Source organism: Pavona decussata, unplaced genomic scaffold (assembly GCF_977016875.1).
Source record: "Pavona decussata unplaced genomic scaffold, jaPavDecu1.1 SCAFFOLD_180, whole genome shotgun sequence".
Classification (NCBI taxonomy): domain Eukaryota; kingdom Metazoa; phylum Cnidaria; class Anthozoa; order Scleractinia; family Agariciidae; genus Pavona; species Pavona decussata.
Genome location: NW_028145590.1, coordinates 1,672,667 through 1,685,080, shown reverse-complemented (window position 1 = coordinate 1,685,080; position 12,414 = coordinate 1,672,667). Strand labels below are relative to the sequence as shown.

General features: G+C 40.5%; 1 protein-coding gene and 1 pseudogene across 2 annotated transcripts in view; one reads left to right on the top strand and one right to left on the bottom strand.

Annotated features, from left to right (window-relative positions):
• Window positions 1-1,320: 1,320 nt before the first annotated feature.
• LOC146463188 (uncharacterized) overlaps window positions 1,321-12,414 on the bottom strand; it is a 25,971-nt gene continuing 14,877 nt past the window's right edge. For both annotated transcript variants that reach the window (XM_085084788.1, XM_085084789.1), the window contains exons 3-4: window positions 2,001-2,261; window positions 1,321-1,601 (exon numbers count right to left, since the gene is read on the bottom strand). In XM_085084788.1, the coding sequence (XP_084940914.1) occupies window positions 1,332-1,601; window positions 2,001-2,261 (531 nt within the window). In that variant the 3' untranslated portion in view covers window positions 1,321-1,331. The remainder of the gene's footprint in view (window positions 1,602-2,000; window positions 2,262-12,414) is intronic.
• LOC146463191 (uncharacterized) lies at window positions 8,908-11,394 on the top strand (annotated as a pseudogene).

Below are 12,414 nucleotides of genomic sequence, written 5' to 3'. Positions count from 1 at the left end.
GGAACATAAATACAAATTGTAGATATGTTTTCTGTAAAGCTACCAGTTTCTGTTTAATAAAAACGTTTTATTCGACATTCCTCGTTTGTAATCAATGATCATTGCTTATGTTCATACTTGTAATTACAATGGTGATTTTGTTACTAATCATAACTATAACAAAATTCTCGAATCTGATTCGTTATCACCAGGCTCTATTTGAGCATTAATTGGACAGTTCACGCGTCATGCCTGGTGTAATGGGAAATTACTTGTCATTTGCACGCGCTTACCTCAATTGTTGCCCTATATTTATTCTCCCCAAAAGTTAAACTGTTGGGTTTTTTTTTCTCAAATTTTGTTAGAGTTGTGATTAATTGGTAACAGGACTTCGTGCCGTCCAATTCTGTCTGTAATCACACTCGTGATTAAACAAATCGGACTCCCGCTGCGCGGTCGTCCGATTTTGTTACCACTAAGTCCTATAACCATTATAAATCACTCAATATAAGAATCAATCCACCCCGTACAAAAACTAAGCCCTTTTTGCAACAATACACTCTCTCAACAGAAACCCCCTCAAGACAGTTACTGGCCTAGCACGTTAGTGCAAATTCAGCAATTTTAATTTAGACGATGCTGATTACAACAATTCGATATAAGAACAACTGCCTAGCAACAGACACTTGTATGCAATTTCATACCTATTTTTGACATATTACTTCTCAAACTCATTAAAAAATCATCAAGAGTAAACAAAGAAAATCACTACCGTGACCTTGGTCTGGATATGTGTTCCTAATATTAAATATATATTGTTAATATTATTATTATTATTATTATTATTATTACTATTATTATTATTATTATTATTATTATTATTATTATTATTATTATTATTATTATTATTATTATTACCTACAACTCAGTGTTTGGATATGTGATGAAACACACCTTCCCGTGTTTGATATATTACATGGCAGCTGCACAATCAGCCATGCACAATTAAATTAATTAATTCACAACATAACACCATCAGATCGGTTGAAGATTGTCAATCTAGGCGTTATAAAACTAATTTTGCTAACTATTCAACTGATAGACAATTTGCAATAAACAAAGTTTTATCGAAGAGTTTTCCGGTAAACTATTGGCGCACAATTAATTGTTGTTAAACGTTTTGTGATTATTAGTTTTCCTTAGAGCTAACAATTCACAATTCTGTTACACTACTATTGCTTCATCCAAATGGAAGGCGTGTTCAGGGCACAAACGATTATAAAGTAGACAAAACATACCAAAATACTTTCCAAATTTCCCTGGTATCACAGTGGTTAATGACTACGAAGATGTCAGTGATATCTCATAATAGGTGGCCTTGCAGGAAGCTGACACCTATTGCCTGTGCTAAATGTTGCCTCAAATGAAGGACCTCGGGAAAACTGCCGCTGTCCTACTCGCCCTTCGTATAGAGGCACAAAGACCCTAGCAGGCACGGCGTCTTGATCTCTTGACACCTGCACAGCGACCATTTCATAGCGTTCGTGCATTGAACCGCCGCCAAAGACCTCAGTAGGTCTTTCGGTTGTGGTGCAGTTTGCAGAATGCGTCATGTGTTGCACCTGATATCAGAAAAAGGTAGAAAGGTTATCATTTTATATAAAAAAATTTAATGGGATGTCTATAGTGAGTTTTTATATTAGTTTCCCCGAAAACGGTTTAGTTTTAAACACATCGATTTTCATTAGATTTGATTTCACGTTAAGCTCCTCGACATGTTTCTGTCAGTCAAAAACAGAAATTTATATTGATTTGGAAATTAACCACCTTATTTGATGTTAGAGCAAGTCTCTACTGATAGTTCAATTACAAAGACGGCGAATTATCAAGCTCAATCTTATAAAATAAGCCTTGACTTTAGCCAACCTCGCAGTCAGGCAATATTCCGCGCGATTTCGCAGGATAATTGCTTCGTTGTTTAACTAATCACTTAAACCTTTTAATTCATTTTTGTTCTTCACCTGCTGGTTGTTGATCCTGCACAGACTGCAATAATCAGGGTTCATCTTACAGCAGAGAATGACTGCACAGATTCCGGTCACACATTCAAGGAAACCAACTACTGACGACACGGCTAAAAGTAAAACAATGGCATGCACGGCATCGATGTCGTAATAAAAACCAAAAATTTTGTAATCATCTATCAATGGAGCACCGTACACGACAGCTATTAATGGACCAAGCAAAACAGATATGATGGCAAAAGCAACGAAGACACGCCCCTGAAAGAAAGGCAAAAACTCACGCTCAAGCTAGAGGTCATAATATGTTATATGAAAGATAATAAATGGCCAAAAGTTTAATTGGCACTTGAGAAATTGCATTTGTACAACCTTACACCTGAAAACAATAAGGAAACAATAGGCTGAGGTGTCTAAACATTGCCTGAGAGAAGTGTGAATCGTACTTGCAAATAACTCTTTAGTTTATGCCTTTGAAATAGGTTGTTAACAAAGATTACCCCGGAACGCCTCACAACTTGTTTCTAGAAGCCGTGAGGTCGTCAGAAGATGCAACCTCGTTCCCAGAAATTTTTCCATTTAAAATTGGGAAGGGAAGAGAGGGTGGGGGGGAAACCCTTGCATCGGCTGTTCACGTGACCATGAAACACCCAAAACCTTGGGTGTAATAAAATAGCGGCGACTAGATTATACATAATTTTGCGGATATTGACTGGCGTTTCGCGCGCGGCTAAACTGAAACGCCTGTTATGCAGGCTACATCGAGGTTCGAATTTTGCGAAATATTATCGTGATCGTAGCAAGATGGCGGAAATGCGTAGTCATTGGGATTAGGATGGCTTCTAAGCGACCGTAAGCCTCCTTAGTTCTTTCAGTTTCATCCAGTCATCGATCTGTCCACGTAAAGAGTTAAAAGGCCTCGATGTTATTGCTGTTCTCCCAAATGGTTCCAAAAAATCGCTACTATTCCAAATCCTACCTAACTTCTTGCCGTTCAAGAGACATAAAAGTATGGCTCCTTGTCTGAGCTTTGAAGTCAATCACAAAAGACCAAGGGTTTGATACTGTTTAAGTGTGAGGTCAAGCTCATATTTGTATTCTGAATCCTGTGGCATTTGCCGGCCTAATTTCTTTATAGTTTGATCTCTTGTTTTGCCCGTTCACAGTTTGCGACTATGCTTCTTAAACGTTTGGAGCATTTCATATTAAGCAGAATTCGAGCCTCGATGTAGCCTGCATGACTGGCGCATTAATCCGATCGCGAGCGCGAAACGCCAACATTATGCATAATCTAGTCGCCGCTAATTTATTACACCTAAGATTTTCGGGTATTTGGTTGTCACGTGAGAAGCCGATGCCAGGGTCTTTTTTTCACCACTCCCAATTATAAAAGGATAAAGCCCTGAGAACGGGGCTACAAAAGAGAATAGGCAGTCTTCGTTAAGTCTCGAAAGAGATTGAAATCACCTAGACTTTCTCAAAGTCGCTCGCTTGCTTCTCTTTGAATGGACCTGGCGCGAGCGACTTTTATCACTTGCAGCGCGCCAAATTTACAGGAGGAATTTTCCTCCTGTCGCATTATCCAATCAGAACCAGCGATATTAAAGTACACGTCAATCAAGCCAGATCATAACCAGATCACGCGCAAAGCTGTTCAAACATACAACACTAGCTCTTCGATAGCGATTGTTATTTCGGTCTACGACCAAGAACTTCTAAATTCCTCGCACTGATTACACGTTCATTAAACGACGCAATTCGTGTACGGGTTGCGAAAGCAAAGTACAGAGATGTCCGCGAACATCAGCGCAAAGTAATCGAAAGTCACTGTTGTAGCCTGCAATGCAGGCGTATTTTTGGAGCGGGAGCGCTGAATAATCCTTCGTTGCTGTCATTATGGGCGAGGAAGCGCGAGAGGGCTGGACTAAGTCAAAAGTGACCCTAAGGGAGAGGACGACTGGCTGAGAAATAAAGGAGGCCCCTTCCCCCCTCCCCCTCAGCCTCCTTCAAATACGCGAACTAAATTTATTATTCAGCGCTCCCCCATGAAAAACGCCTGCACTGCAGGCTATCACTGTTGTGGAAAGGACGTGTTTTTATCGGCGCCTACAGGATGATCGGGAAAAAAAGCTTGACCTTTGAGGTGGCCCCATTCGTTTTCGATTTTCTACGTCACGGCGAAAGAAAAGAGGTTATGACCGTAGGCATCACGAGGCGATCGATCGGTATTTTATGCTGCATTTTAAATGAGTGTTTTGATAATAACGAGATAAGCCTCAACCTTGTTCGGTATATAGCAAGCATTTTTCGGCCGTTAACTTGTTCGGTTGTTATATACCGATACGGATTCGGCCGTTATCCCAAACGAGTTAACGGCCGAATTTCGTTCGGTATATAATAGGAAACTCATTAGAGCCGATACATTTTATGTTGTTTTCCAGGTTTTCCCGTCAAGACAGCACTCTGCATGTCATGCTGTGTAGTGCTTTCATTTTAAAATTTATTATTGCAGTAGCAGCGCTAGCAGTAGCCGGTATTATTATTATTACTCGCACATTCGAAGTAAAGCATTTTAAAAATCTTCGCGAAGCGAATCGACAAAATTTCTGTAGTCATCAAAATGTAAACAAAATCTTCGCATGAACAGTGTGTAGTACGATACAGTCGTTTCGCGGGGCTGATAAAGAAAATGACTTGTCCTTTCACTGTTCAAATGCGTTGTCAACGTTTGAAAAATGTTTTGCAAATGCGTTGGCCCAATTTTTAAATGGTTTTCAACGTATTTCGGTTTTGTTCGGAAACATTCCCAACGTTTTGAAACGCATTGAGAAAGTTTTCCAATGCAATTGTCGGCGTTTCCAAAGTTGAAATGACAAGAATGCATTGAGTTGACAGTTTGACAACTTCTCACCCTTAAAAGTTCGCGCCAAAATGACGTCACTTGATTCGATTTCCAGCAAGGGAAACAAGTCGAGCTCTCGCTCGCTCGCGCTCCGCGCTCGCTCGCTCGAGCTCTGACGATCGCGCTTCGCGCTCTGTAGGCTCGACTTGTAAGCAAGTCTAGAAATCACCGAAAAGTTCTTCAGAAATCTTCGGATTATACTCGACACCGTTCGGCTCTGCACCTCCGTTATTTAGTTTAATTAGTACATTTTTGTAGGCCCATTTAAACGGTTTCAACGTTTGCTTCAACATGCGCTCAACACTTTTTCTGAACCAAATTTCGGGGGCGTTTGAAAAGGTCGTTCAACACTGTTGAAAGTGTCACAAAAATGTTGAACATCGATTCAACATTTCCGTTGTTCCGGAAAATGTTGAATTGCGTTGGAAGCGTTTCAACACTCCGTTCATCCGACATCTGCCCAACATCCGTTCATCTTTTGTTGGTCGAATGTATTGTTGGTGGGACTGTTGTAATTGATCAGCGATGACGAGTGTGTGTGTTGTCTGTGTAGAAAGCATGGCCGACAGCCTGAATAAAGTTTGATCGTTGTGTTAGCCAAGTTGTTCATGTTCGTGCCTGTAACGGCTAGTCAACATGGTATTAGGAGTGGACGAACCTTTGCCTGAAGTTTACTGTGAGTTTTAGTTGTCTTGTTTACACTGCATGACATCGACCTGTGATTGCAATCGTTTGATAAGTTCCCGCCATTTTGTTGTCAAGTTGGTTCTTTCTAATTTTGTTGTGTTTGCTGAAGTAATGGCGGCACACCGTTGGTTTTCCAGTCCCTCAGATGCAAGAAGGTTAAGACGATCGAGAAGCTCTAGACTTATTTATTTTAGACTACATTGATTACTGTACGGTGATGGGATGGTTCGTTCCGAAAGCTGGCTGCAAATATAACTCTGGCAGCGAAGCAGGAGTGGCTCAATGGAAAAATTCGGATGTGTTTATGTCTACACCTCGCGCTCCGCTTCCGCCGAAGATGAAGAGACAAATAAACCCAAGCAACAAGACTCTTAGTTTATCTCTCGCGGACAATAGCAACCAAGTGAAAGTTCTTCAGGCTCTCAATAAGAGATTTGGATTTAGTGTAAGTGTTCAAGCTAAGCGGACAAAAAGGGGTCGCATGTTTCAAGCTGAAGGATAGTCAATTAGTGCCTGGGAATGTCGAATAGTAGAGCGAGCCAAGTATTGTGAATATGGGGACTTTAAGGATCAAGCTTGTCGTGACAGGCTCATTACAGGTTAAGTGGATGAAACTCTACAAAGACGTTGAATACTAATGGTCATCGGAACAAAGAAGGAGTCATAAATTGTAGCGTTTTGTACTGTCGTTGCAATAGCTAAGAACTATGAATCTTCCACTGATGCGAAAAGGCTGATGAGGCAAGTGCAGGGAGATCAGGAGCAAGTCAACTTGCACGTTGCCAGGACGTGCATAAAAAAAAAAAAACTCCAGAATGTGAATGCAGTGGATGAATCTGGGTCTGCTAGTGGACAAAACGTGTACGACTTGTTTACTTTGGGCATTTACTCTGTGAGAGCTCTTTCAGTGCAGAAAGGAGAAGGTTTTTGCCGCGATCAAATTATCCGCAACTAAAATCATTTTGTTTGGAAAACACTTCAATTCAATACGGCTTCGACAACCAATACCCTGGCAGTGGACCAGTGATTTGATGTCCATTCCCTGATCCGGCCATCTCACGCTTCTTTACACACCTATGGAGGAGGTATCATCACACCCGTGCGGCAGGTCGAGCTAGTTTGCGAAACTCAAGGAAAGTGTTACCCTCTTGAATTTCAGCTGTTGAGTAAAATGGTCATGGGATCACAACCACCCCTCTTCAGTGGATCCGACTCTGTCAAACTGGGGCTGATTGGAATAAAAGAAAGTAGGTCGCTGTCAGCTTCAAGTGTCCGGGACAGCGAGGATATGATGGTGCATCAACTTCAGTCAAGTGCCCAGGAGGACAGTGAAACTACCGACTGGAACGTCACAGCCACCACCCTCTGGGACACTGCTGCACAAGAGCTTAGATCTGTTGTGTCAGGCCCACCCAGTAGTATTGATCCAGTCATACCTAACTGTGAAGATGGAAATATTGCTGCAGTTGTTGCCGAAAAGAAACCTGTCGTGAGTAGTGCCAGCCAGTTTAGTGTTCCTCGTGTGCCTGTTCCTTGGGAATAGTGCCTTTTCCAATTGTTGACGAGTTACTGCCAAAATTGAGCAACGCCAAATTTTTTTCCTGTGTGGATGTGTACAAAGGATTCACTAACATTGTGCTGGACGAGAGTTCTTCATTTTTAACTACCATGCATACCCCCAGTATGGAGATACCGTTTGTTGCCTATGCCGTTTGGTGACGTTTGGGCTCAGAAGAGTATCAGCGAAAGCGAAACGAAGCGCTAGAGGGCTTGAAAGGTGTTGTTAACAAGGCAGATGACATCTTAGTCTTTGAAAGTAGAGAAACTGTCGGGGAGGCAGAAAAGGATCATGACATGAACCTATGGAACTTAATGTTGCGCTGCAAAGAAGTAAACCTTACGTTTAAACCTAAGAAATTTCAATTCAAAGTCAAGTAAGTCACCTGGATGGGACATCTCCTTAGTGGCAATGGCATTTCCCAACATCCTGATGGTGTCCAGGCCATTGTTGACATGGACCCACCTCAAGATGTTAAGGGGGTTTACCGTTTCGGGCTGGTGCACCATATACCAAGTCACCAGTGACGTCACTCCTTAACGAGAGACTGATGACGGATCGGCGGCTCGTTAGTTCAATGGATCGTTGCTTCGGTGGATCGTTGGTTCGATAGATCGTTGGTCCGATAGATCGTTGGTTCGATAGATCGTTGGTCCGGTAGATCGTTGGTTCGGTGGATCGTTGGTTCGATAGATCGTTGGTTCGGTGGATCTTTGGTTCGGTGGTTCGTTGGTTCGATAGATCGTTGGTTCGGTGGATCGTTGGTTCGTTGGTTCGATAGATCGTTGGTTCGGTGGATCTTTGGTTCGGTGGTTCGTTGGTTCGATAGATCGTTGGTTCGGTGGATCGTTGGTTCGGTGAATTGTTGGATCGTTGGTTCGATGGTTCGATAACTCGATGTCACACAAAAGAGCACATACTTGACGTATGGTTTTAATCCATTGTTTTGCTAACTTGCGGTCTCAAAAAATGGCGTCCACCAACCTTAGTTTTGTCATTTTTTGCGTGCTTTTTCTAAGTATTTCTTTGCCGGTGGTAGTTCCAATTAATATTCCGCAAACGTGGCGAGAGTTCATACAAAATTGTATTGCTTCCTCAAAGTCATCGGCTGCGAAACGATGCTTCAGCAATGTGTTTTATCCATCTGGCGGGCAACACGCGCCCAGTGACGACACGGAGGCTTATATGATTCCACCGGTTATTCTATGGAATCCCCTGGTCCAAACAGAATGCGATCTAGCCTGTCCATATTGTCAGTCGTCTCTTCGCGTGTGGAGATGGAATGATGGAACAAGCTCCCATACATCGCCTCGCACCATATTCTCGATTCAGCAGCAAGTCCTTCTTGTCTCATGTGTGTATCTCTGCAGCGGTAAACATCACCAGTTTGTTGTACATGACCCTGAGCTGTTAAGGCAATCCGTGAGGCAGGTATTAGAATTCCGTTTATTCTGTTTCACAAGTCTGGGATGACAAAGGAACTTTTTGATTTTATTTCAAGCAGTACTCAGGCTGGGCTTTGTATACAGGACATTGAGAACATGCTTTTGAATTTGCACAATTCTTACCACTGCAGCAGAGCTTTCTTGTACTATTCACAACGCCAAAATGCAGCAGCTAATTTTCCCCTTTTCAATCCAAAGAAGGATTTCATTGGAAGAATGTTAATCACAAGGGCATTCTTGCGAGCTTTTAGTGACTGTGAGAATATGTACACTCAGCATATGGCTAGTCAGTATGGTAAGTGGCTACCAGCAGACCACACGTTCAAAATATCTGCTAACATTGGCTATTGGCAAAACAAGCGGTGGGTCAAGCTGTATAATTCCGTGTTTATTGTCATGAATGAGGAGAATAAGGTACTTGCATGGCAGCTTGCGAGAGGTACATCTATTGACACAGTGGAGTCCCTTCTAACTGGGCTGAAGGAACGGCATCAAATTGCCCAAAAAGAGTTGGAAGGTATTATAATTGACAATTGCTGTTCTGTTAAGAAAAAGATCAATGCCATATTTGGATCTAATGTCCCCATCAAACTAGATTTATTCCACGCCCTCAAACGTATTTTGGATCAAATACCAAGAAAAGGTGTTACAGCTGACTTGAGAGGAGTCAGACAAGCTATGATTAAAAATTTGAGATTATGTTTTCGGGATGACAATGATTTTGGACATTCTAGGAAAAGATCAACACCCCCACCAGACAAGATAGAAAAAAACTTGCAGGACTTCTTGAGAAAATGGTCAACTGAGCTCGTAAATGACTTAAGGGTGCTACCAGATAAAGCTGTAGCTGAAATAAACAAAGTTATGAAGCATGTTAGATTGGGCTGCTTATCAGGTATTCCACCAGGAGTTGGAACAAACCGCAACGAGAATATCCACAAGAGGTTGCGTAAATGGCTTAAGAAAGACCGCATTGGTGTTGCTTTAGCAGTTGCACTTCTAACCACTGCATTTTACAAACTAAATGTTTGTGATGCAAAACAAAAAGGAAGAGAACACAGAATATGCAAGTCTGTGAGTCAATGGTTTCAGACATTTCTTACTTTGGGGGAACAAATGTCTCGTGAAAAGTTTGGCATTGGTAATAATATTCCTTGTTTTTCTGCCCTTGGAGAAGAAAGTGAAAGCCTAAGTATGTTATGTGACAACCTCGACATTGATCTCGAGGAGGAAAGTGCCTCATCCAGTTATGAATCTGATTCAGATGATGACAATGAAAATTTAACTATGGAATCACAAGAAACAATCATAAACAGAGCTGTTGCTATGACTAAAATTACATCACATACTTTCTCAAAGGAACAAAGTCCACTACTTGCAAACAAATATTCCTGGATTCATGCTCCCTCAACACTTCTCCTTTTCTCCCACACTGATTGTCATGAACAGAGTGAATATTTGGTGGCAGAGAAAAAACTAGACGAAATTGTATCTAACCATGGTTTTGAGAAAATGTCAGTTCCTGGTGATGGTGACTGCTGCTTCACTTCAATCTCCTTTGCACTTGATAAAATGCTTGAGTGTGATAATGATGCAGTTAAGCAACATTTACAGTCCTTAAACATATACAGGAACCAAGACCTCTCTAACAGGAACATTTTACTGAGAGAGTTGGTGGTAGTTGAATGGCTAGGGATTAACAGTGAGGAATATGCATGTTTTTAACCAGTTCTGAGAAATCTTCATTGGAAGACACTGCACAATCATTCTTGGAACCAGGCATCTTCGATTATGAACTTGGAAACAGTGTTTTGCTTGCCCTGACGAACATACTAAAACTCCCAATAGTAGTGTTCTCGTCTATCGTCAGCTACCCTGTGATACCCTTGCTGCCAAGGGTGAGCCCACTCACCAGTGTACCCCTATACGTGGCCTTTAACCAGTCAGGAAAAGGTCACTATGACCCTGTATTCCCAAAAGAGAGAGCAGTATGCCAAGACTTAAACAAGGCAAGTCCAGACAAAGTCAGGACACAGTGTTGTTCTTGTGGACGAGGAGGTGCAAAAGACAAAGAAAGGTCATTTTGCAGCAACTTTGGTTCACGATGCAAATGCTTTCAAGCATTGCAAGGATGCAGTCCATCATGTAGATGCTTTAATTGTGGTAACCCATATGGACCTAAAAATGCAGCCGTCAAAGAAGGGCAGACCAGAAAACGAAGGAAACATGATGACATCACATTGTCTTCATTGGAGTACTTGGAGAGAAAGAATGAGCCACTGGCACCTGAAAAACTGGGCGACTTTGAGATTTTTGTCCTTCAGCAGCTGGTCAATGGCCTGATGGGATCTCAAGAAAATGCCGCTCCTGACTATGAAAACATTTTTAAGCTCTTTAAGCCAGTTATCACAACTGCTGGAGTCACTAGCATTCCCTCATATGAAAAAGTAAAAAGGTGGGTGGACAAGATCATCAGAGAAAAAAACCTTTTTTCTCTCATGATGAAGAAAGAGGTTGCAGCTTTAAGTGAGTAAAAAAAGGAAATGGAACTCCTGTATGCAGCCAACACAAAAAATGTAACATCTTAGTACTGTAATCATTATTAGGACCTTGAAAATCATAAGAGATTAAGAGATGAGTACATACCGAATGTAGTGAGGCCTGTACTCACGGCTGAGGTCAAGATTCTCCCATACAGACCGACCAAGCTCGGTTAATAAGATGTTTACTATATGGCCAAACAAGAAAACTACAATGTAATTTGTTCAATGAAACTGGTTCGTACAGGCTGACCTTTTTGATTGGGAATGGCAATGAGCTGAACCTAAATCTGCCAAAGTTTGCTTGTCCTCCCTCTTTACTCTTTTTTTTTTCTTCTTAGGCTTTTTGGCACTTTTAGTAGAAAATAGTCAATATTTGGCATTTTAGTTTGCAACTTTTTTACCGTAAAATTTAACTGGTCTGGATGGGAGGATCTAGACCACAGTCAATATTGATTTCAGGCAATCAAATTTGTCAATTCAGTAGTCCCCAGTCCTTATGAGACATGGCCATATAAAAATTAATTAATAATGATTATTATGTGATTCCAATAGTATTCATTTGATTCAAATCAATGTGGAAGAAAAAATCGTTTGAATTTTATAGATTGTTCATGAAAAGCAGGGAATTCCATGATTTTTTTAAGGATGTGTCAGTTGACTATGGCTTGTTCATGATAACACAGTTGAAATAAACTACCACATGTATATTCCTCGTAATATCAATGTTTATTATTTTGATAATTTATATAATAATCTAATTTTAGTGTAACATATATTAAATGTTCATTATTTTGTTCCAGTTCATGTAGTCATACAATAATTTTTATTATAATAATAATTTCTATTAATAACTATAGATTGAAATTCAGAGAACATACATATAAATAAAAATTAAGAACTTATAATACCGGTAATCTGAAATGTAGTGATTTTAGTTTAACATATAAATGTTTATTATTTTGTTCCAGCTCATATAGCTATACAATAGTTTTTATTATAGAATTTAAGAATTTATAATTATCTGAAATAAATGTAGTTATTATAACAATGGCAGTGCCACTGACAACCCTAACAATTTTGAAACATCTTCAACACGATAAACAAAACATGATAAGCAAGGGGGTAACAATGATAATTGTGATTAAAACAAATATGTTTTCACCATGAAAGTAAATGTTGCATGGGCAAGGTTTTAAAATTTCATATTTATTTTAAATAATGGTGAAGCATCATCAATTTTTGTGAAGAATATAATTTGAAAATCAATTTGTATAGGAAA